This window comes from Tympanuchus pallidicinctus, unplaced genomic scaffold, assembly GCF_026119805.1.
Source record: "Tympanuchus pallidicinctus isolate F22 unplaced genomic scaffold, pur_lepc_1.0 scaffold27, whole genome shotgun sequence".
In the NCBI taxonomy this organism is placed as follows: Eukaryota; Metazoa; Chordata; class Aves; order Galliformes; family Phasianidae; genus Tympanuchus; species Tympanuchus pallidicinctus.
Genome location: NW_026294744.1, coordinates 4,596,961 through 4,623,290, shown reverse-complemented (window position 1 = coordinate 4,623,290; position 26,330 = coordinate 4,596,961). Strand labels below are relative to the sequence as shown.

Below are 26,330 nucleotides of genomic sequence, written 5' to 3'. Positions count from 1 at the left end.
AGCTGGAATCTGGAGCCCCAGCCTGCGAAGGGGCCACCCCTCCTTACAATTACTGAGTGCCATTGAGCAGAGGAACAGCTTGAGAATTAGAGCGCATCACCTGTGTGTTTCAGTATAAGAACTCCACAAGTTGCTTCTGAGAGTGGAGAGTCTGCAGTTTAAAAATATCTCACTCAACTGGAAGCCTCAAAGGCCAATGTAAGATGAAAAATTAGATCTGGATTGTCCTGCTCTGCTCTACGCTTTTATATCCTCATCTCAAGTCCTGTGTGCAGGTTTAAGCATCACAATACAAGAAGAACATAAAACTATTAGAGAGCATCCAAAGGAGGGCTGCAAAGATGGTGAAAGGTCTGGAGAGGAAGATGTATGAGAATCAGCTGAGGTTCCTTGGTCCCTCTTGAGCCCAGAGCAGAGGAGTTTTGCTTTGGGTGGTACTGTGTGGGATCATGAGTTGGGCTTGTCGATCCACTGTGAATCCCTTTCAAATGGAGATATTCTATTATTCTATAGAATTAAAATCCCAAACATTGCAGCCCATAGCAGAAATTGTGTTTATTTGATGAAAACAAAAATAACCGCATATTCTGGGAAAAAAAATTTAGAAAAAAGTCTGCCAAAGAATCTTGTTTTGGCAAATAATGAATGCCTAAAGAAATATTGTTTGTATTATGCAATGAACTTGTAATTAATGTTTGTTTGTGCTCTCTTTAATAGCAGTACTGCAAAAAGTGATGGGATTTTGCTATCATTTGTGAATATGCAAATTTTGAATCTTTATTCCCCATATGGAAGAGCTCCCAGGGGGTCATATCATAAACCCATGCAAATGATCAAAATAAATTTGTAATTTGTATCCATACAAATGTGGAGAATGAGAAAGCTGCATGTATTGTTTCCTGTAAGTATAGCTAAGTGCCTCGGTTTACTTGTATGGTGATTTTCTGGTTGACTGCATTGAGGTAAATCAAGAGTCTTGATGAGGAACAATGAAAGCATCAAAATATAAATACAAAGGGCCATATCAGGCCTTCAACCACTCCACAGATAAGAAGAGAGGAACATATAGACATGATTAAGCCAGTCCAAGAGATTGTCCCTGTACCTGATGCTACAGTAGCACAAACTGCAGTTAAACTTAGCTGCTTGAGTAAGAAGGTAGGCATGCTGGTGGGCTTACTGAAACCTTTGCTGCCATTTCGTTGCTCTTAGGGCTCTTCATTACCCATTAGTAAAGCCAGACATTGCACAGGTGGAGGTTGGGGAAGGTTAGGATGCAGAACAATGTTCAGCCTTGGATAATATGCATGAATATGGACATTGTACTGCTTCAGCCTTTTGTGTGATAGGTTGTATTCTAGAGGTGTAATGAATTCTGGTTTGTTGTGAAAAAGCTGTCCCTTTAATTTGCTGCTATGAGGGCACTGGAGTAAGGTTTTAGCAAATGCCAAACTCATACAAGCCCTACTTGTTAATATGTTTGGGCAACAGTGACAAAGCTGCCTCTCAGAAAATCAGTCCTGGAATGGTAGCATTGCACCACCAACTCAGAACAAGGTACGCAAGCTATGGAGGTCATCCAGGGGGGACAAAATAAGGTTAAAGCATGCCCTGTAACCAAAACTGATGCACAATAGCTAAGAGAACATGGATTGTGATAGGACTCAGTAAAGCATGTTTTCCAGCTCCTCCTGGAAGATACTAAACATCCCTTCATTTCCAAAATAATTTCAGAATGAAAACTTGATCTTTGTTAAACATCAAGCAGAAAGTTTTGGTGGCTGGGAGAGTTTTTCTCCAGGAAATGGTATGGAAATTTTAAAGTTCTCTGCAGGCTTTGAGCAGGAGATGAACATACAGACCAGAATGAGCTGCAGAGGAGACAGCTTGCAAGTGGGGGAGGCTATTGCTGAAGGAGATCTAGGCCTGCGAAAATTCAGAAAACACACAGAACATAAGTACTCCTGATAATGAGGTCTTATATGTAGCTGCATACTTTAGTTTTAGTTCTGACAGAAGTGAGATTGCTGTGTGGTTATTTCCAATGTTGTCTGTATGAAATAGAAAATTTAGTAAACTATGGTGCAAGGCTGCTGCAGAAACATTGATATTTCATTAATACTAAGTAAAATTGCAAAAACAGGCCTGAAATTAAAGACTGTTCTAGAACACAAACGAAAAAGAGAAATACAAATACAAATACTGCCATGAGCTCAAGAGAAAGATAAATAAAAAACCATGTTATTCCACTTTTTTCAACTCTTCAAAATTGAATCTAACACAAGGAAAATTTTTCTGTTTAACAGAACATCGATGCTTCTCTAAGTGCAGCATTTGCAATGCCATCATCACTGCTAAAACATAACCTTAACAATAATTTAAGTCCCTGTTACAGGTCTTTCCAATGCTCTTGAACTTCATCTATTTCCAGGAACAATCTGCTCATCTTTGACACCCCAAAATGGCAAAGAATCAATGTGTCATTATGCCATAAGAACAGCTGAAAAGCAAAGACTTGAACTTGATAAGAAAACTATGACCTTCACTTTATGTTCACAGCTTTGTTTTCTACAAAATGTAATTTAAAGAGAGAATTTAAGAACTTTATCTTGGAAATACAAATACTCCTTCCTCCAGGCAGATTTAGTTCATAGATCTGCTACTAGATTCTGCCACTAAAAAAATATTAGAAAAAAAATAAATAAAGGAACAATAGGAAGATCTAACATTGAATTCAATGCTAGAAAAATGTTCAAATATGAAAAATAGACCTCTGAGGGCTACACAAAGAGCAATACATCTGCACTTAATAATCATGACTCAGAAAGAATAACCACTACGCATGTTGAAAATGACATCTAAAGCTTTTGAGAAGAAGGGCTGAAATGGGGAACAAAGTGTATGATTAGGGAAACTATGCTGGATATTCAGAAAAGAAAATTCAGGTCTCAAAGTGTGAGCATAGATGACCTAATACTTTCACCTCTACAAAGACTCTCAGACTGGCATCTGGGTTAGCTGAGACAAAACTCTATATTGGGATAAACTGAGATAAAGTAAGTTAGAAAAAGAATGTTTGAGTCTAAATCCTGAACAGAAAGGTTCTTCCACCTCCCTTTTTTAATTACATATTTGCAGATTTTTGCATCCATGATTTGTGATTCATTTTACAAAGCCTAAATTTACAGTTTGCCATATGTATTTTGTTCTTTCACAATGAATCTGAGTTGTTTTTTTTTCTTATGACTTTTCATTGTGCTAACAGTATACTCCCAAAATATATCTGATATTTCTTTTCTTCACAAACTGGAGAAAATCATAGCTCTGCTTTTCAACTCACTGAAGGTGAGTTGCCCAGTAACATACAAGATCTACTAAATTTGTTCAGTCAAATGGGTGTGCAAACCTACACAGACTTTGGCACTAGATGGGAACACAGCATATTAAACAACACATGGAACTTATTTCGTACCTGAGGTAGCACTGCTGGTCCTTGTCCTGCCAACCTCTGCAAGGAGCTGACCTGAGGAACCTTAATGGGCACTGCAGTGATAGTTCCCAAAGTCTGTTGAAAAAAAAACCAACAAACACAAAACAATAGAACAAGGATTAAAATACAGGCATAGCTTGCCCAGGCTCTACTCTACACAGAGCTTCCCTTCCCAATCCACTTGGACTAAACAGTTACTTTCCCTTCTCTTTAACTTCAAAGAACTGCTCATTAAAGCCAGTGCCTTCTTACAGCATCTCCTAACTATGAGTGCGAAGGATGTGCCTCATTATTATGCATTGGGTGTATTTTTTTTGGTACACACAGCAAACAATCATGTGGCAACAACAGAAGACTGTCTAGGCTTGTTTTCAAAAGAAAGGTGAAATGCACCATCACAAGACTTCAAAATGTGCACTAGAAGGTGATGCATTGCATGGTTGCCAGGGTCATATGAGAAGTTCACTGTGTTTAGTAAACATTAAATACTGAATTATTAAAATGGGAAGCTACTTATAAATCTGCTTTAACGCACTGTAACATAACATTCATCTAGGACAGCTGTTTATCAGGGTGGGGAATGGTCTCAAACTGAGAGGGGGAGCTTTAGGTTAGATATTAGGAGGAAGTTTTTCACCCAGAGGGTGGTGACACACAGCAACAGGTTGCCCAAGGAGGCTGTGGATGCCCCATCCCTGGAGGCATTCAAGGCCAGGCTGGATGTGGCTCTGGGCAGCCTGGTCTGGTGGTTGGCAACCCTGAATATGGTAGGGGGGCTGACACTACATGATCATTGTGGTCCTTTTCAACCCAGTCCATTCTTTGATTCCATGACAGCATCCATTTGGGCCAATGCAGCAGCTATTACCATCTACCTGTATTCACCCTTCCCTCAAATAAGAATTTGATTAAAAACTTATTTAAGAGATCTGACGTAGTTCCTTCAATGAGTAAATGTCTTTCTCATAAAGATACTTTTCTAAGCAGAGAGCCTGTTAACCCAGTAATGTCTTTCTCACTTATGAATACAGAAGGACATCAACAGAACAAGTAAAACATGCTTTTGTAATACTGTCATATACATTTAAATTCCCCTTCTCCCCCTAAAAAAATCTCAGTGACTGTTCAGCCTCACTACTTTGCTGGCTTTTCATCCATCTATAGTGATGTAGATAGAGGTATGACATTTATTTCAGACAGTCTGAATGGTAGATCTTTTTCAAGACACCCACAGATGCTTCTGAAATACTGAATCTGAGATGTTGTAAATAGCTTGTACTTCTTTCCTCCAAAAAAAAAAAGATAGATAACTCAGTGGGTCCTACATCTAAAGAATATTTCTAGCTTTTCCCCTTTACCTTCCACTCATTCACCCTGTTATGCTATTCATATTTCAGTTAACTGGCCAGTATTCTTAAGACAAGTTTGTATAACTTCTATCTAATGTTTCCTAATTGCTGTTGGAATAATGTGGCAATATATGCAAGAACATGACTGCCATTATAAGAGCATGGGAGACATAGTCACTGGAAAAAAAAAAAAAAACACAAAACAAACCTGAAAAAATGTATTTGGTTGCTAGAAACGACTAATAACAAAAGAAAAACAGGTTCCAGTGAATTTCTCTGAACTCAACTCTCCTCAGAACAAAGATATTGGATCATGGACAGCAAAATAAAATATGCTGATGTTACCCCAAACTGATAATGAAATTTGTCAATAAAAATGAAAGTATAATTAAGTCAGTTCAAGCAAAGAGAGACTGTGTTAGGTCCGTGTTGATGTGTTCTTCTCAGACTTCAAAATCAGAGTCATAAAATAGTCTGCTTCATTTTAACTACAGCGTTTGATAAGAATGCCATGCATTCTCATGCATAATATTTTTAATAAACCTGTCATACAGAGCTTATGTTTCAACACCGCCACTTTTCTTTCAGATACTTGGTTGTGTGGTTTCGTATCTTCAAGAAAGTTTAAAAATAGCCAGAGTCAATCACCAAGGAGAGTTGTATATCTGTAAGCATGCAAGATCATTTTTCCTGAGTGCTCATAGATTATCAGTACCCGCCTGGATTGCCCAAGTAAAAATATACCCCAAAATTTGTCTTGACCAAAGAGAGAGAAAAAAAAACCAACACCATTTCTACCTCAAGACACAGGAATTAGCAAGTTTTACCTTCCCACATGAGTACTGTCAGCAAAGTGAGGAAGTGAATGGAGTGTTTCCACTGCAGCTATCCCTATAGAGGGACATATAGAATAAAAACAGGAAGGATACAAAAAACTATCTGCGTGAATGGCTTGTTTGCTCTCTCTACCATATGACTGTCTTACACGCTGGAGAGGATGACACAAGGAATTCCTGAAGGGAAGGAGAACTTGAGAAGCCACTTGCTGTATGGCCACCTAGTAGATGTAGTACTACTCCCTGTTTTGTATTATCATGATCTACATTAACTCAGCTCAGTTGTTTTTCCTTTTACAATGGACAACAAAAAGGAATTTACAAACTCAGATAATCTGAAAATTTACATATTTCATGCAATATGATGCACATTTTCTCTGCATCCCAGCACTATTAATTAATAATATGAGATTTCTTTGGTAATGCAGTGAGCCCAGGTTTTCCCTGCAAACATCACAACTTCTCATGGGCTGCACATAACCCACAACTGCGAACTGTAACAAGAAGTTCCTCCTTTAGGAAGGTCATGCTTAAAGTGTGGCTTCTTACCTTTTCTATACATGCCACCACAGACCTTGAAAACTCATATTCAGATATTCATATTCCTGCAGATATGACTGGATTTGCAAGGATTTTCACACCGTCCAACAGAATACCATGTATCAAAATCAGAAGTGCTGACACTGAATGAAATTGGGAATTGACTATAAAGATAAGAATCAAATTACTCAGAAGTTAGATAAGATGTGGTTATCAACTGTTAGGATGCACAGAAATTTCACGTGAGTAACAAATCTCCTTTTTTGTACTACTTCAAATATCAACCACGGGAGGAGAAAAAAAATGTGTCTGGAATAGAATGCCTCTATCCTCTGAGAAAGGAGCTCATCTCAGCCTCTAGGTGCATTGCTGTGCCAGTTCTGTTATGTTTAAAAACACACAGCGCTGGAGCTGTGAACATGAATGATAAGAAACAAAAAAAAAAGCCATAAAACTGCTCTATGCCGTTCTCTTGGCTTCACCTGAAAACAAAGGCAGGATGTATTGTCTGTGGGTATCAGAGGAATGAACTATCATTAGTTCTGTCACCTGCGCCCTGAAAAAATTCTTCAGATTTATTTTCCTGAAGTAGGAGTTCTGCAGCCATCTCAAGAGAGCAAAAACAAATTACGGCATTCTTGGGTTATGAAATTTTCAGTGACAAAGATGCAGCCTACTGTTTACAAATGTTTTTATGGTAAGGATCTGTTATTTAATATTCAAGCAGTGTCAGCGCATAAATCACATGGCTGAGGGAAAATTCAAAATTTTGATCTCACTCAGTAATAATGGCACTGTAGTACATTCAGACAGGAGTCTATTTAAGAATCTGTTTTAATATTCACTGTTCGCGTTAGTTTGTTATTGTCTCTCAGCATGGAAAATAAATAGGTCAAGATGTTGTACAAGCAGAATTCAGCAACAGAAAACTCTGAACTGTTCCTAGAACACATCTCGTCTTTTATCTCAGAGAACTCAGTACTACTGTCTCCATTTCAGTGATGAAAAAATTGACATTTGGAGGCAAAATAACGTTGTAAGGGCTAAACTTCTGTACGGTGGAAAAGCAAGCCAGACTTCCCATTTCAAGTGTCTGATCCACACTGTTGATTAATGTCATCTTGTCTGTTGATGCAGAGCCACATTTGACTCAGTTAACTTTTAGGTCAGTGACAACTATTTTCACTCCCAAACTGTCCAGGCTTGCCATGGTGAGCCTGAAGGATCAAACACTCTTCACTCACTAATCCCACACCTTAATTTCCACCCGTGCGGGGTTTTATTTTCTCCTTCCCTTTTTCCAATTTGTCCAAAGAGCAAGCTGGTGCACATTCTTATAAACCTTTAATTAACAAGCTGAAAAGACATTTTTCTGGCAATGCCTGACCTTTAAGCACTTTGTATGAATTTATCGATACCAGCAGAAACAATAATTTAAAAGGTTATTTTATGAGTGCCGAATAGTTTATGGCAGCACTTTTGTCAAGATAAATGAGTTTCTTATTACTACATTTACAGCTCTGAGCATTTTAATAAAAAAGGTCTATAAAAGTCAAAGATAACTTCAAATCTTTCTTCTACCTAAGTCTGCTTGGGTTTTTCTGCTGACCCCCTGAAATACCTACAGTGTGGAAAGAGAACCAAAATGAGAAGTGACACGGGGAAATTAAGAGCCAAGTTTCTGTTTGCCTACAAACAAGCAAGTTCGCAGTGTACGAGATCTGCAGTTTAAGCCCTTGAGTAAATGTCACCCAGTAGCATGTTCTGAAGGGTCACATTTTGAATTGCAAAAACAGGTGAAGAGATGCAAGTTAAATAATATGGATATAGGTTGCTCCAAAAGTAATACTTTCTGTTTATTTCCATGGAAACAACATCAGATACGAAGAGCACAATAACACTATAGATAGAGTTTGATAGAGTACATTCTCAGCTACAGAAAACTATTTTTCAACATACTCTCCATCATTAGCTATGCATTTTTGCCAACAATGAACAGCAGCCTGCATGCTCCGCTCATAAAAATCTCCATGGCTGCCCGGGATGTGGATTTCATGCTGCTGTCACCACTACTGAAATACAACCCCCACCACCTCTCTGTGCTAAGATCCATGGTTTGGTCTCCATCAACACTGAGCAAGCATTGATGAATATCAAAGGATGCCATTTTTTCCACATGGAGGAATTCAGTTGCATACCTTTGCTTCATATGCACTTCCATCTCAGACACCATTTTGCCAGACTGCCCCTCTGCTGCCATCTGTCACACAACAATAAAATGTAATGAAATATTGATGGGAGGGTTCAACTTCTACTGTCATACCACCAGCATCACCCTCAGATGTCATGGGCCAACATAATAAAATAGGAAGCATCTTGTTCAGACAACCCCAACGAGTAGTTTGCTACAATATGTAACAATTAATAATAATATCTTAAAAGAAAACTAATCCTGACACCTCAAAAGTGAAGGATACAGTTGCATTAAAGAACAAGAAATAGTTAAGCTTGTGTTAAAAAAAAGGGGAAAGTTTAGAAGATCCTGCTAAATGCAGCTAAAAAAATAGAATCATTTCTCACCATTAATTCTATTAATGCTCAATAGCATTGCAACTATTGGCTTTATCTTCTCCTCCAATGCTTCTTCTGAATAAAATCAACATTCTCCCTTGATCCAAGCTCTCAGAGTTAACTGACAAGTAGAAGTGTGTGGGAACATTGGCAAGTGTAAGACATAAAACATGAAACAAAGAACATGGACAGAACATAAAAATTTAAAGGACAAAGACCAGAGATGCTGAGCCACAAATAGGGATGAGATTTACATTGTTGGTGATCAGACTAAAGGCTGTATATTCAATTTTCTACTGCTTGCTATCTTACGACTTCATTAGTCAATTCCTGAGTTTTTATTATTTTATTTCATTTATTATTTGTGATTTTAGTGAACTTCTGCATCTCAGCCCTGAGTAAATACATATAAACATGTATCTGTACATGTGCACACAGGTATGTATCTCTTTTTTTACTGAAAGATATTTGAATATTAATCAGCTTTGATAAATAGATTTGTCAGACCATCTCTTGCTATGCTAGCTTTGAATTACAAATTCTTCTCCATCACCCCTCATTTAGATGCACTAATAAAAGCTTAAGGACCTGTTCCTACAATTCAATGCCCATCTGAAGTCATTGATGAGCTTGGTAGACGAGTAATTTCAGCTTAGATCACATACATAGAACTGTAAGCAGCCACAACTCCTCTCCCATTCTCTAATTGTTCCAGTACAGGTGAAACCTCTGAAATCAATCCCTGTAGAGAATCAGATTCAGTGATCTGAACCTTGCAGAAGGTTAAATAGCCATGTAGTTTCAAAAGCCTGCTCCTACAGCATGTTACCAAAATAAATGCTTAACTTGGGAACATATGGGTTTGTTGTAGCTTAGCAGAAGAGTTCAAATTATTTGAGTTCAACTGACACTGCATTGCTGTATTATTTGCAAACTATTTTACACTGACATAAATAATGCAGCGCAAACATTGTGTTCCTTCAATGTACTACAGAAATACTAATCTTCTTTTTCTTTTTAAGTACACATGCATCTCTTTAAGATCTAGGTCTTCTTCCCACTGCAAATAAGATATCTAAGCTATTAAAAAAATGTTTTTGTCTGTTATGTGTTCAATATTGGCAACAACAGTTTTACAGAATGGATTTTTAATGTGGTAGTGACAGGGGAACAGATTGCTATGGCAACAGCAAAGATGAAAATTCTTAACCTGAATGGATCGTCACTGAAGTAATTGCAGGTTTTTTTACCCGTTCTACATCCATTTTACAACTTGAATGCTGCATTCAACCTTGAGCTTGCTTTATATAAAAGCCAAGCACTGTATGCAACCTCCAAGTTCATTTGACTTCAAACTTGCTGCGCCTTAGCTCAATAATCCTGGATAGTTACTGTTTTCTAGCTAACCTAAACAGCTTTTATTTTTCCATATAATCACCCAGTAAAATCACAGTGTGCATGGATGTAACTGAAGTTTCTGCAAGGCATATGCATATGTATTTTTTCTTTCCCCCCCTGTGCCAAACCTGTACCAAAAAAAGGCACCTTTCTAAATCTCAAATCTGTTGTGAACACAATCCTGCAACCAAATTCTTCACTGCTTCTGTGTTATTCATCCTCATTGGCAAGGAAATCCACATGTGGTAGCAAAGCTAGTTGGACGTATCAGAGAGGAATAAGCAGAAGGAAAGTAGAATTTTCTGCTGTCACCACAGCTCCAAGGCTTTTCAGGGCACCACTTAATATAATGCTATCTCACAGCATTCAGACTTTTCAGAGAACTGTCTTTAGTTCTTGCTGCTTGCGCATCCCCATCTGGACAACCTTGGGTACACAAACACAGTTTGATGACACTGTGGACAAGTATTCTGGCAATGGAATGTTGCATGAAATTAATGACTTTCTTGCTTTAGAAGATCCATGCCTTCTTCCACAAGAGGATGAAGAGCTGTGCCAAATACTTATCCTTAAACACAGCTTCCATCACCTTATTTACTGGTTAGTATCTTTTTTTAAGACCCTGTCATTTTTATCAAAAGAAAGAGTCAGCATTTTTCTTCAGTCATTAGATCACACTCTAAGTTTCTTTAAGAAAAAAGTTCAGCTATGCAAACTGCATTAAGATGAAGATACCTGTTCTGCGGCTTGAAGCTTTATTCAAAAATCAAACCCAATTAATGATCTCCACCTCCTGCACAAATGAGTACGGTCTCACTGAGCTGCACAACACTGCTCTGCAACTGTGATCACACCTAGAGTCTGTTACACAGCTTATTCATAGGGTTTGCTGTTAAACTCCTAAGCTCTTCCAGGTCGATGTTGTTTTTAATGACTAATGCCTTCAAATTACTTATTCTCTGTTTACTGTCTCTGAAAGTATATTTCAGTAAAGGGGAAAGTGTATGTACAGCAGAGCCTTGACTCTCTCAAGCTAGATCGAGCAGGAGCAAAACCTCCAGCAGAGGCACGGCAGTAAAGGCACTGCTGCTGCATCCCTACTGCAGGATATGAAGGCTGGGATGAGAAGGTGGAGGGAAGAAAAATAATGGGAGAAATGACCATTGTTCTGTACCGACTGAGGAACCCTTGCCTGCTGGAATGGTCCACACAGGCTCCCGTCAGCTACAAGAAATGAAGAGTGCCTTCCACATCATTCCACCCAAAGGGCTCAGAGCTGGTTTAGCAGTTCAGGCTCTGATTTTTATTATGCATTCTTCAGTCACTCTGGAAACGTGAGGGGAGTGACAGCTTGAGACGATCTTATTGCTCACTGCCACACAGTCCTCTTTGTCAGACACATAGCAGAGCTAATTCAACTTGCTAACCAGCATGAAGAAAGTTTTCTGCTGGTTGAAATATGTGAGGAAGAAAGCAACAAAATAAAGGCAAGGGGAAGAGCAATGTTTCGTAGCTGGGGATGGAGAAGGGGGACGAAAAACACAAAAGCAGGGGAAAAGAAAAATGGCCTGATAGTGCCAACCTTTATGGAAAAAGCAATTTATTTGATGAACTCAGCTCTCATGACTGTTTGTTGTTACCGAAAGTAGCTTCTTTGAGCATAAGCCTGGGGAAGGAACGTGAAGTCTTTGCCAAAAATCCACATTAAGCATGTTCAAATTTTACTTATAATTTTACTGTTAAAATAGTTAGAAGAAAGGAAGCAATAATTTTACCAAGAAATGTTCATCTGAATGTACATAACATCCCATAAGCTTGCTGTATTTATTTTTCAGGCAGGCTACTCAGCAATATTGAGCCACCTGCCCATCAACAAACCCAGTGGGAAATACTGCCTTAGTACAACACGGCTGAATTACCGTTCTTATTGAATTCTTAACTTCAGCATTCCACAGTTCTGGGATTGCAGCTGTGCAAAATCTTTGTAATGTTATTTAGGTGCCTTCTTCTAATTAAAAGAAAATACTCCGAATACAGCACATTTTTTAGTTTTGGAAGGTGATACACTCTACAGAAAGCACGTAAAAATGTAAATGATACTTCAAGGATCCAAACAGAAAGCCTGATCTTCTATATCGATTTGTTAGATGGTAATAGGATTTGGCAAATTATACTTGAATTAATATGTATACATATAGATACATATACATATCATTATATATATGATATATATATATATCTGTACATATGAGAGTTTTGAGCTCAAGACAGTTACATTTACTTCAGCAGTGCAATATTTTTGAAGATCCTGTATAAACTTTTTGCTAAAAATAAAAGACAAAGGAAGAAAGTAAGTCCTGTGTTTTCAGCTTATGTACTTAGCTAATAAAGTCTTCATAAAGGCAGCACCATGAACCGTTACAAATGATTCAGTTCAACAAAGGTCTGTGTGTATATCCACACTGAGATCATCGCAAAGATCAGGATATCAATCCATAATCATTCCCAGAAACAAAAGGGGAAAACTTCTTTTTTTAATTGGACAATGGTATCTCAAATCCACATAAACTGCCAGGGAGCTAACTTTACTATCTTTTCTTTTAATTTTTCAGAATGACTGTAACAAAAAAAGTTTACTTATATAATGCTCTTGACCCCAAAAGCAAAATGCTGACAAAGGATGCTACGTATGTGGGTCTACATTCTACTTGCACATAAGAAAGTTCTGTGCAGTCTAAACCCTGACACTGTAAATTGAAAATCATGAAAATTAGGATGAACGGGTCACAAAGACTTATTTTTCTTTTAATGAGAAGTTTCTTTTCAAAGAAAATGTAATAATTATTAATGACATACTAAGCCTATTTTACTGCTATTAGGAAAATGGTTAGGAATGTGCTAGCTGTGTAATCTTGCATATAGCAATGAAAATTTTTGAATGATTTCTGGTACAAATCTGGTACTACTCTATTTGACTTCAGTGGAGACATTTCAAATTCACACTCCTTCACTCATAGATTTTGTTGAATCATACTTTTTCCTTGAACAGACTTATGAACTCCAACTTATTAAAGTATGTAATGAGAAAAGATTGCCTATCAAGACACACATTGATGTTGATTTTTGATACTACATAATAATTTCTAAATTCAGGAAAATTTTGGACAAGGAACCAGTTTGATCTCATATTCCTCAAGACCTGAGAACTAAAAATAAACACTCTGAACATCGTGGTGTCATTGAAAGCCACTTCTCTGGCTTTTAAGCCACATTAAGAATACAGATTCAGTAAAGACCTGCAGCTGCTTAACTGCTTGTACTTCGTAGGAAGGTTGGACTTTTCCAGCAATACTAACAAATGTAGTGTCCAATATCCCACAAAACAAGAAATGTTAAGAAGTTGTACAAGCCAGTAGATCACAGATTATTGGCTGGATATTTTGAAAAGACAAGGGCAGGGAAAAGAGAGTGATGTAATGGTTCACTCTGAAGAAAACACATTGAAATCAGTAAATAGGGTAGTGGGATTTTACTAGAGCAACTGCTAATTAATCACCACATAGTCTTGTCTGGTCATATCTTGTAGTATCCCTGCCAAATTTCTGTCAGATTCTCATTACTATTATGCTAAAATAGCTGTCTTTTTGAATATTTTGGCAAACTCACTCCTGAAAGAGAAGAGTGTATCACATTAAATTAAGTAGGATGACTGGTGTGATCATTTTACACACATAAGGGGTAAACATGCAGATAAGATCCTCAAATCATCACTGCTGCTTCAGCAAACTACAGGAAATACAATGTTACTTTAATCTTATCAAAGTTGTCAGCCTCTTCCTAGTATTTACCAATTCAATCACTGCTAGTTCAGTAAAAAAACTAACTAATGCAGCCAGTCTTCTTTGATTCAGTGAGGGACACAGCAATCGAATTGTTTGTAATATCACAATCCAACACTGTACGTGCAAATTTGATGACAGTTGCTGGAGTCTTAATAAAATCAATTCAGGCTAAACTGAAGTCTATAATAAGGACCTGACTGAGTTAAAAACAGTTATCCCCATTAACTAAATATCTTGTATAAAAGCAAAGGAGACAGGCTTTGGCTTTTGCTGGCCAAATCTCCAAGCACAATATTTGCGCAAAGAATTAAAATAATCAAAAAGATTAAGATCTCAGCAGAGAAAAGCAGGAAAATACAAACTCAGTTACAAGCACAGGATTAATTCTACTGAAGATGCAAATTATGCACATGGTAAAGTTAAACTTGGGGTCATGCTCAGCTGCAGAACAAGATTTGAACCTATTCTCTGAAATTAGGATATTGAAACCTGATTGTAACATTAAGAAAAACAATTTTAGCTTCTCTTACCTTGTCTGGTACCTGGCCTACTTAAAAAGCGTTTACATTTCAGAGTTCATACTAATAAAAATCCAAGTCCAATGCAAACCTTTCTACTTGAAGGGCAAAAAAATATGACGCCAGTCTACAGAACACCTTCTGCACAAGAATTATCTGTACTGAAGCAACATCAAACCTACGAATGATTTAAAGCAGCCAAAGAAGAAACAGGCTCATGATAAATAAAAGTTAGTATATAGTCTTTTCCCACACATACACATATATGAGTATCAAAAATACACAATATAGCTGTTAACAGCAATCCGCCAACACTGTCCTTGTCACCGATGGAATCTGAAGTATATCTGTCTTGCCATTCAGCTGATCTCTAAATTTAGAGAAGAACAAATTTGGTTAAATTTGGATCAGATCCCTCTCTGACTCACAGTATCCTTCAAGGTAGCAATCCTTCACACGTCACACCAGAGCACTGAATGCTGAGCATAATCTCAGGCACTGCATAGAGTCAAAGCAATGAATTCAAAAATATATAGTTAAACAACAGGAAGCCCATACAAATAATTATGACATGAAAAGCAGAACAATGCTTATAGGCATTCAGGGGGCAAGTATTCTAGCTACTATAAACCTACATAACTCCATTTCTTTGAGCACAACTCTAGATTCCTAGGCAGTGAAGGTCTGGCCTTCCACACAGATGTATCTCCATAAACAGATTTTATTTTTCTCTCTCACACATATACTAACACTTTTAATTGCTTATTGTGTAGCAATTTAACTTGATTTTTTTTATAAAATGGCTGTGATGTGAAGAAAAGATAACAACTAAACCCTAACATCAGTAAGTGCTAATAAATATTAATAAAACATAAGCACCACTTTTATTGCAATGTGAAACCAGTTTATTATCCACAGATGAAATCAAATTGCTGCCTTTATTACTGTCAGGAATGACTTCTAAGATATTTCTATTTACTACTTGAGTATTCATCAGCATTCTGTATTTACAGCATCTATGCTCTCTCTCTTTCTGTCTCTTCCTCTGCTAGTTATACATAAAATAATTTAAGAGCAACATTTTCTGTTATAGTTTTCCAATTAATTTAAATATAGACTCAGATACACGTTATGAGATTAACAGCTGACCTATTGCCAAATCCTGATACGTTGCAACACCAACAGGAAATATCATAATGTTTGTATTTACAATATAAACACTGAAAGAAGTTAAATAGAGTTTTTAGTCTGGTATCAGACACTCAAATTCCTGCAAATCATTCAACTACCCCGCAAACTCCATGGATTATGAAACAAAAACATCTTTTGACGATAAACAGAACTAAGACGTTTGGCTGTATTCCAAAGCCTTTCATTTCCCTCAAGTGCTGCCTTTTATTAAAGTAGTAGTACATGTAGAATAAGTGAATGTTTTTATGCATCCTGTAATTTGGAAAGCCTAAGAGATGATTTCCCCATCCCCAAAGTTGATCATCTTTCATTATTACGAACTGCGCTTAAAGTTTGAATCACACAGCTCTCAAATTTGCTATCCATCCCCTTGCATTCTTGATTCCCCATTTTAAATAGAACTCGAAAATTCTGACATTTTCAAGAATGCTTGCCTGGTAATTTCTATGAGGCATAGACAGCTTCCAATTACAATGAAATAGCTATAGTGTATTACAATTTTTAGAGCATTCTTTGGTTTTCTGGTGCGAATCAACGCTCTCCATGGGAACTATTCTGATTAGCATCAAAACAGTAATGTCCTATAAACTCTTTGCACTAGAATAGAGGACTATGGACTTTGTTTATTTGGATGATACGCAGCAGTGTGTAAAAACATCACAGAAACTTTCATTACAGGGTTGCCTATGCAGTTCTATGCTTTATATTAGGAAGTTAAAGTAGCTTCCAGGAAAAAGCATGAAATTCAAGCAAATGCATTTCCCTCCTTTCTCCTGATCTCTTTTGGTTAATTCTATAATTACTTCAGAACTGTATATAAGGCCCTAGATGATACACAAACAGGCTGAAAAGCTTTTCTCCAGTATCAGGAATCACTGACAGAATGAAAGCACCTTTAGCTGCCTCTTCCTGCTTATGTTCCTCAGCAGGCACTCTTCCCAGTCATTTGCAGGAGGGAAATCTATTCCAAAAACCCTAGAGCAGCATATCCAGATCTACATCCCTGTTCACATGAACCTGCAGAGGGGATGTTCAGTGACATGCATGTTGCAGAGAACAGAACTGCAGTACCACTCCAAAACTGGGAGTTTCCTTTGTTTCCTGGTTTGGTCTAAAGCAGTGTTGTTTGCTTGTTGGTCCCCACAGAAATAAACTGGGAAAGGTTACTCCTAGATATTTAAAACAATCAGACAGTCTGTCCATTCCTGCTTATCCTTTCCTGCTGAATACTACAATGGCTTCCCTAGACATTTTTGGCTAGGTAAGGAATACCATGTTGTGGCTAATAGAGTTTTATTTGGCTGCTGATTGTCTTTATTCAGTCTTTCACACTGGTAGCTGTTTGATCCCATTGCAAACTGAAAAATGCAGAAATTCATGTACTTTAGATATAGTGACCATATACATATGTCTGGGATATTTGAAAGGAAGCCATTTATAATCAGGAAGCTTAAGTGCTTATTCTGAATCTGACATTTACATATCCCATCAACAGCAACCAGCACTGAAATACAGTTTAATTAACCTGAAAGGATGTAATTTTATGCTATTTAGCAAGAAATATGAATTTTAAAGTGCTTTTACACAGTATATATTGGAGTAGTAAGGCCAAATCCTGCTTTTAGGCTACCCATATTTAAATATGGAGTAAATTCATGGGCCTCCTTATATATCTATCTTAATAAACTCGCAGCTAAGATGGTGTAAATGCAAGCAGAATGTGTCACACTCTCTCTATAATTCATTTCCTAAAACTACCATGCTTTTTACAACATTCTAATGGCAGAGCTGGAAGTTAGTAAAGCTCTACAACAGAATGTGTATCAATAGATGTTGTGTGGGGCTTTGAATTCTTGGAGTTTCCCATCATTTTGTCTTTTATTAATAATTTAATTTGGCTGAACTACCTCTCTTTTTTTACATTTACAAAGACATCTCAAACATTAAATGCTTTAGAGCTACGAAAAGATGAGTTGTGCCTTAAGCTGAACAATAACATGCTTTAAAGCTATCAAAGAGACTGAATTTGTGATATTGAACTTTTTGAGGTCCCATACAAAAAGCATTGCAATGTCTTTGTCCTAATCGTATTCACAATGTGTCCAACACCTCTATGAAAGCATGAGAGCTGTGGTGCAGTGGCCTAAACACAGGATGGTGATGGATGAACCTGGACTCTCTCCTGCTGTGTGCCTTGGGAAGTAGCTTCATCTCTCTACACTCTGATTCCTCCTCAAAGTTTGCCTTGCCTGTTTACATCACATGCTCCTTAGGAGACATGCTTTACAATAGATGGAGACCAAGAAGGAAGTCAAAGCAAGTGGTAAACAGGATTTTAAGACTCTCCTTCAATTCTCTGCTCCATCAGGGTGTCCACGTGACCATAGGCACGACATTTGGGCTCAAATACAGTGAGCAGATTTGCCGATGGAATTCAGGACAGTGAATACTTCAGAGAACTTAACTCTCTCAGCAAAGCCGTGATGCAAAATTCCCTGTCCATATGTTTGTCCTTCAGAACATGGTACCAAGTCTGCTGGAGTTCAGGAAGCATTTGGACAAAGCTCTCAGACAACGGATTGGATCTTAGAGCAGTACTGCATGAAGCCAGGAGTTGGACTCAGTGATGCTTGTGGGTCCTTTTCAACTCAGAATATTCTATGACTCTATGAACTGGAATCCCAGAGAAGGATTTTGATCCTTAGGCACTTTTGACAGGTTCTTCTAGCTCTGTCTAGTTAGCCTGTATGTCAAATTCCTCTACCTACAATAATTCTTCATGAACCTGTGTTCACAGCTCATGATGGCAAGGGCAGCACCATAACTTCACTGGTGGGCTAGCCTGTTCAAAATCCTACTGTCAGGCTTTTTATGCAGTTCTCTCACGTATTGTTATTTGTAATTCCATATCAAGTTCTCCACATAAACTAGCAGAAACAGATAGTTCAGGGTGCTAATTTGTTCCTAGCAGAAGACCAAACCCCTGTTCATATTTGAGGAGATTCTAAAAAAACCAGCATAGTATGGGGTCAGTCAGAAGGAACTGTTACCCACACATGAACATTACCCAATTCACCTAGGACAGACAGCCAGAGATCAGCACAATGCTAAACAAATGAATCTCAAGGAAGCTCCCAACAAAACCCTTCAACATGTTGAAACAAATTAGCTGTTTCTGATCAACTCGTACTTGAAGAAAAATATAAAAGTTATGATGATAAGACTAGAAGACATGGATTACAGACATGTAACTACACTTTCTAGTATTATAGACAGACTTATATAGTTCTGATGTCAGCAAGAATCATGGTCCTCACATAGGCTGTCAGAATGACTGTGGTGTTCATAACCCATAATGGTAAGTCTTCATTTTACTCCTTGCCTAGATGTATGTGGAGCATCTAGGTCTTTCTTTTGTCCTTCCCTGTGCTCACTAGTCATCATTCTGGTAGTTACTGAAAAACACCTGAAAAATATGAAAGATGATGAAATTATAGGTCACAGTCAACTTGGGTTCATGAAAGGAAAGCCTTTAATCTACATTTAGGACAAGGTAGATATTAACTTAGCTTTTACCCACTTGGGCAGCTGATATTCCTGGTCAATCTGACTGCCTTCTATGATGGAGCAGTGGCATCAGTGGACAAAAGAAGGGCAACTGATGCCATCTAGATGGACTTAGGCCTTTGACGTGATCCTCCATTACATCCTTATCTCTAAATTGGAGAGAGATGGATTTGAAGGCTGGGCTGTTCAGTGGATAAAGAATTAGTCGGCAGGTTGCAACCAGAGGCTTATAGTCAACAGCTGTATGTCTGGTGAAGGCTGGTTACAAGTGGTATCCCCCAGGAGTCTGTCTTGGGAGCCGTGCTCTCTAACTTGTTTATCAATAACATAGACAGATGGATCGAGAGCACCCTCAGAAAGTTTGCTGATGACACCAAGGTCAGGGGTGCAGCTGATAAGACAAAAAGAAATGATGTCATCCAAAGGGACCTAGCCAAGTTTGAGAAGTGGTCCCATGTGAAATGAATGTGATTCAATAAGGCCAAATGCAAGGTGCTCCACTTGGGTCAGGGCAATCCCAGATATGTGTACAAACTGGGAGAAGAACTCATTAAGAACAGTCCTGCCAAAACGGACTTGAGGGCCTTGGTGGACAAAAAGCTGGACATGAGCCAGCAGTGTGTGTTTGCGGCTAGAAAGGCCAGCTTAACCGAGGCTGCATTGAAAGACAGGTGGCAAGCAAGGCAAGGAAGGTGATAGTCCCTCTCCCTCTGCCATCACGAGGCCCGTTCTGGAGTACTGCGTCCAAATTTGAGGCCCCCAACACAATAAAGATGTGGAACTGTTGGAGCGGGTCCAGAGGAGGGCCATGAAAATGCTAAGAGGGCTGGAGCATCTCTCCTATGAAAACAGGCTGAGGGAGCTGAGCTTATTCAGTCTGGAGAAGAGAAGGCTCTGGGGAGACCTCAATGCAGACTTCTGATATTTAAAAGGAGCCTGTAATCAGGAGCTGCTCTGCTGACCTCAAGCACTGTGTGAAAGTTCTGGTGCCACAATATAAGAAGGACATAAAATTATTAGAGAGTATCCAAAGGAGGGCTGTGAAGATGAGAATGGGTCTAGAACAGAAGAAGTATGAGAACTAGTTGAGGTCTCTTAGTTTATTCAACCCAGAGAAATGGAGTCTGAGCGAAGGCCTCACAGCAGCCTACAGCTTCCTCGGAATGGGAGTAAGGGAGTGGATGGGCAGTGCTGGTCTCTGCTCCTGGTTACAGTGACAGTACCTGAGGGAATGGCACAGAGATGCGTCACGGGAGGGTCAGGTTGGGGGAATTAGGAAAAGTTGGTCAGGCCCTAGAACAAGATACTCAGAGGTGGTCATGGCACTGAGCTGCCAGAGTCCAAGAAGCATTTGGATGATGCACTCTGACATAGGGTTTAAATTTTGGATGGTCCTCTGTGGAGTCAGGAGTGGTGATTGCTTGAAGGTCTCTTCCAACTTGTGATATTCCATGATTCTATGATTTCTGCCTGCGTGAAGCATATGGATACAGATCCAGATGGACACAGATCCCCAGATGGATACAGACTCATGTCAAGAACAAAAAAAGGGCTGTGGCATGCAGCAAGGATGCATGGGACAGTTCATATTCCCAAGGGTGCCTTGTGCAATATGGATGCATCTAATTCATTCTTAAAATGAGCAAAAAGTTCAGTAGTGTGGATGCCAACACAGTGATCCTACACAGTCCTTGGGATTTTCTTGTGATGAAGCATAAATTAATCCTTTATTTTTCAGTTTTCCATTGGGAAAATGTGGAAAAAAAGTACCTTAGTCACAATAATTCCATACTGGGAAAATATATTAACAATTGGCTTATGCTCAGAAATTATAGTAACATGGATCAGAGAAGAAAGCTATATAATGCCACATAACCACTAGAGATAAATAAATCTATAAATAAAGCCTCTAAGTACTCCTGCAATACAAATAATAAATAAAAGGCAGACAGACTTAGTCATACATGCAGGTGGATTTCCAATTATGGAGGAAGCACTTTTACAGAAAGCAGAGTCGAGCACATTAAGTGGGATGGAGAAGAGAAAGGTAATAAATCACTGTACAAATAAATTATTCTGAAAAATGGCCATCACAGTCAAATGTATGTTCTTAAACTTCTGGAATGCAGTTTTTTCTAGTAAATTGAATAAAAAGACAGGTAAGAAGTATATATGAGCTTCCTCTCACACATATAAAAGCTACCTTTTCCTGAAAAAAAAAAAAAAAAACAGCCACAAAAAAAAATATTGATACCCATGTAGCCTTCTCAATCTATACAAGGATACAAGAAGTTCTTTGAGCTGTGTAGTTAATGAAGCATTTGTGGAGAACAGTTTACCATCCTGCCAAGAATTTATAGCTCCATAAATCCTCGTGCTGTATTTTACTTTGAAATAACCTCCCTGTATGCACAAGCCCCAAGATGCAACAGCACATGTGCATGTGAAAGCTTGCCAAACTTTCCTCCAGCTGACTCAAAGAATACAAGTGTCAGAAGGGAAGAATGGAAAGTAGTAGAAGGCAGACTTTATGCTGTCAAATTTGGAGTCCTGATGGACAGGGAATCACTGCCTTTGCAGAGCACCTCTGCAGAGCAATGCTATGTACCTGCACACTGGTGCTCCATGGCCCAGTACAGATACACTCATCCAGGGCTTTCTTCTCTTCTACTGCTCTCAAAAAGCAGAAAAACAGGGCTGACAGCTGCATTCCCCCCTCTTTACTTGCTCTCCCAAGAGCTGGCTGATCCAACTGGCATTCGAACAGCCAAAAGGCTTTCTGCTTCTCCCAAACTAGGTTCTGGGATGCCTGCTGGCCCTCAGTTTTGCTATTTAGAAGAGAAAGATGAGGTAGCAGAGGGGCATTTTCTTTACCCAGTGTGTTGTTCCAGTACAGCAGATGGGATTTTGCCCTTCAGCAAAGCAACCTCATCCTGCTTTTAGAGAGGAAATGATGGCTAGGATAGGAACTAGCAAATACCACATAAATACAATAAAAATGTAATTTGCGAGGTTATATTAAAATCTCTTTACAGTAAGAGCACTATGTAGGTGCAGGAATGGTGCTATCCTACAACTCTTCCATAGCTCTAGGGCAATCTCCACACAGAACAGCTATAGCTGTTCTCTGAAGGCAAAGCACTCCTAGTGTGTGTGCAGCATATGCCAGCAAAATTCAGCTTATGCCAGCAAAATTCAGCTTTTGCCAGCATAACTTGCTCCAGCTCATCCAAATGAAGCTCCAAGCTTCATTTCTCTGTGCTGGATAAAGAGCTGTAATTGTGACATACCCACACATACGCTTTAATCAGTGTAGCTCTATCAGTTATGTCTTCATACATGGGATTAACACTGAAAGGCTGCCAAGGAAAAGTGTAGACCTAGCGTTGGCTTCTGGAGCTCATGATTTCCGACGCTTACAGATTTCAATCATGGTTAATATCACAACATTTCCTGTTTCTAATAAAAGATGTGATAAATATCTAAACAATCCTCCAGTATCCGTTACACACAGATTTATTTAGATACTTTTTCAATGCAGATAAGGCTTCAATTACAGCCAGCATTTCAAAATCACTTTAAAAATCTGCTAGGTGAACAACAGTCTGAAATGAAAGTGCTGACATGCAGCTGTCCAAAGGAAAATTCTCTAACAAACTGACATTTCATCCTATCTACATGTAAAAGTTATGCATTTAGATGACAGTGTTTGATGCCCTTTTTTTTCCACTGAGTTTCATTTAGCACACCATTCTTTTTACTAGATACCACTTGAGATGACTGTATGCACATCCTGATTCCCCTAAATGCTTTCGAGCAGAAACCACTCTTCAGAAACTCACAACATTACTCATAACATTTTATGCCTTTGCCCTCACTTTGCAGATGCAGAGGGATAGGCTATACTACACCAGTAATCTAATTTACTACTATCAGCTTACCACCTTAAACTCAGTTTGCAGAAGGCTGTCATTATCCTCCATCTCACAAACTTCATACAGTGAAGTAGAAAAAAAAAATACTTTTCTGAGCCATAACAATGCCACAAATAAAAAAATAAATGCTTATTGATAAATGTCAACAATGAAATTTCTATCTGACATTGCAGAGCTTGTAGCTAAAGAGTGACTGCTACTGATTTGTAATCAGTACTCAGGATACAATCAAGATATTAGCATGAAGAAAGAACAGATTTATTTTTTTTCTTTGGATCAGAATAAGAAGCCTTGCAAAACAAATTTAATTTGGGTAGAAGAGTGATAATTAACATGCAATTCAGCACTAAGCTCCCTGACAGCTTAGGGACAGAGGTCAGCCTGTGTTTCTATACACTTAAAATTCAATATTTCTAATTGTTTTTATCCATGCCTGCTGACTGTTCTCAAAAAGACAAAGGCTGCTGTAGTTCTCTGCATCATTAACGTGTCTCTGCATACACTGCCTAAATAATGAGAGATACTGCACCACAAAATTAAAGTTGTTGAAAAGTTGGGAATGTGAAGAGATTTCTGAAGAAAAACACTGGAGCATTTCTTCCAGACAAAATTAAGGCAAACCCCAAATGTTGGACGATATTCTCACGCTATTTCAATAATGACAAGCTTCAGCTTAAAGTAAAACTCTTTGTGAAAAAAAGACACAATACTGGGGCAAAACACCACAGCATCACTGGGGCACTGCCCTACAGGGCTAAATACAGTGTGCCAGGAAGGCGGACAGCAGCAGTGAGACCTACTTGCCCTGAGGAAGAAATAAATGGAAAGCACAGCACCAAGGGCAATTCAGCAGCAGGCTAGCTAACCAAGTTAGGAAATCTTTAGTTCCACGTCTGCAGCTATTCCTAACTACAAATGATGGCTCAGCCCAACTACATTGCATGGTGTTTCAAGCTTCCTCCTCCCGTTTTCACTCTTTACTTTCTACAGAATGCAACAGTGATGGGAAAAGACAGTCTTTCATAAAATGATAGATCACTGAAATACTGAAACTTTCATCACTTATGCACTTACCACTTCTGTGATTACTCTCCAAAAGTCTAAGAAAGATCGACTGGAAGAGCTTCAACCATCTTTTTAATGAAGTACAAGCAACACCTTCAGTAAAGGAAATGACCCAGCATGGTTACAGACCAGAGATTCAAAGCTGAATTCCCCAAGCAGCTGCATCAATATAAGTGCACAGACAGCAGTGCCCTCCCAGAAGGGGGACAGCACTTGTTCCCCAGCAGCTGGGCACACTTCCCTTCTGCTAGCTGCATGAAGGTGAGCTGCTCCCTCACTCTGCCACTGAGGAAGGATCTCCCCAGGTATCCAACAGCCCCACAGGTTCCAGCCCAGCCTTAACTTATGGACAGTTCAGATATTGCTTGCGTGGTGCCACACACAATCCCTGTGTTCTTCGGTCCTGATTACCCCGCACATAGCAGGGAGGTTGAAACTAGATGATCACTGTGGTCCTTTCCAACCCAGGCCATCCTATGATCAGGGACTTTTATCCTGAGCTTATGGAGAGGCACTGGGATGCAAAAAGCACGTCACCACTGCCCCTACGTGCAGAAAGTAGGAAAGACGTTAGCAACCACACTCTAAAGTTTCAGACGTCCCTTTTAACTCCGTCAGCACCACTTCCCTCTCTCAGCACAGCACACCCAGGAACACCCACTGCGACGGTGCGCTGACCGCAGACAGCGATCCCTTCCCGCCGCGCTCCCTCACGCCGCTCTCCCCCCTCCCACCCATGCGCCCCCCCGGCCCGGGGCGACCCGGCCCCGCCCGCCTCCCTGCCCGCCCCACCCCGCGGCCCGCCCCGCCCGCCCTCCGCCGTTACCTGGGCGCGGGCGCCGAGCTCGGGCGGGCGGCGAGTGCCCGTGGTCTGCAGGTTGATGGGCGCGCTCTGTGGGGGCTCGCCGCCGCCGCCGCCCAGCCCGCCGTTCAGGTGCGCCGTCACCATCGCGATGGGCGCCTTGGCCGGCACGACGGAGATGGCCAGGTTCTGCGCGGGTCCGCCGCCGGGACTCCCGCCGCCGCCGCCGGGTGCCTTAAGGAGCGCCGGGACGCCGCCGGGCTTGGCGCTGCCGCCGGAGCCGCCGCCAACCAGCACGGCCGCGGGGCAGCTCCGCACCGCCAGCTTCTGCGGGAGGGAAGCAGAGAGAGGAGCGTCGTCACCCCACGGCCCGCGGCGCTCCCGCCCGCAGCCTCGCCGCTGGGAGGCGGTGGGCGCCGGGTCGCGGTGCGGGGATCCCGGGAGCTGCAGGGACGCCGCGGTCTTCACACTGCCCATCCCGTTCCTGCCCCGCTCCGGCCCGCAGCACGGGGCTCGTGGTGCTGCGGTGTGCGTGAGAAACAGCAAAACGCGGCTTCTCAGACTCCCGGAGCACCGCTTCTCAACTGTGCCTGCCTCTCTCACCCAGTGCCTCACTCTGAACACTCGCTGAGTGCTCGTTCTTTCACCTTGCTCTTACTTGCGAGTCATGTTTTCTTACCTTTAAACTACGTTTTTTAATTTTTTTTCTTCTTCCTTTCAGGTGTTTCAAGCAACCTCTTCTCTAAAGCATCCGTCCTAACTCTCAGTCTCGTTGTTTCTCTTCACAGCTCTGAGATCACAGCAGAGCAGCTGCCCTCACCTGTAGCACCCAGGTATGGTACCCAAGAGCGGTGTCGGAGGTCTGTGCAGCTGTGTGGAGGGGCCACACCATACGTGTCTGTGTTTGTGTCAAATGCTCGCTTCTGAAAAGCAAAAGCTTTATGGAGCTGTTGCACTTGGAGTGATTCCAGGAGCTGTTCTTAGAAATGCTGTTTTAGGTAGGCTGCGTACAGATATAGACTGTTCCCAGCCTCATCTGATACTCAGAAGTACTAAGCATCTCATTTCTTCTAGAGTTGGAAGTAAAGGTAAGTCCTGTGAAGACCTCTGCCGATATTTGACTTTATGCACTTGATAGTGCTGCTGTCTAGAGGCTGCATCTGATGTGTGTGCAGCCTTTCAGGAGGGCTCCCCACATTTCTAGGGCTGCTGCTGTACCAGCAATG

At 40.0% G+C, this 26,330-nt stretch overlaps 1 protein-coding gene across 1 annotated transcript in view; it reads right to left on the bottom strand.

The window, feature by feature from the left end:
• Positions 1–25,585, bottom strand: part of PHF21B (PHD finger protein 21B) — a 62,765-nt gene extending 37,180 nt beyond the window's left edge. Inside the window, exons 1-2 of the mRNA XM_052690700.1 lie at positions 25,129–25,585; positions 3,473–3,565 (exon numbers count right to left, since the gene is read on the bottom strand). Coding sequence (XP_052546660.1) covers positions 3,473–3,565; positions 25,129–25,581 — 546 coding nt within the window. The 5' untranslated portion in view covers positions 25,582–25,585. The remainder of the gene's footprint in view (positions 1–3,472; positions 3,566–25,128) is intronic.
• Between the last annotated feature and the right edge of the window lie 745 nt (positions 25,586–26,330).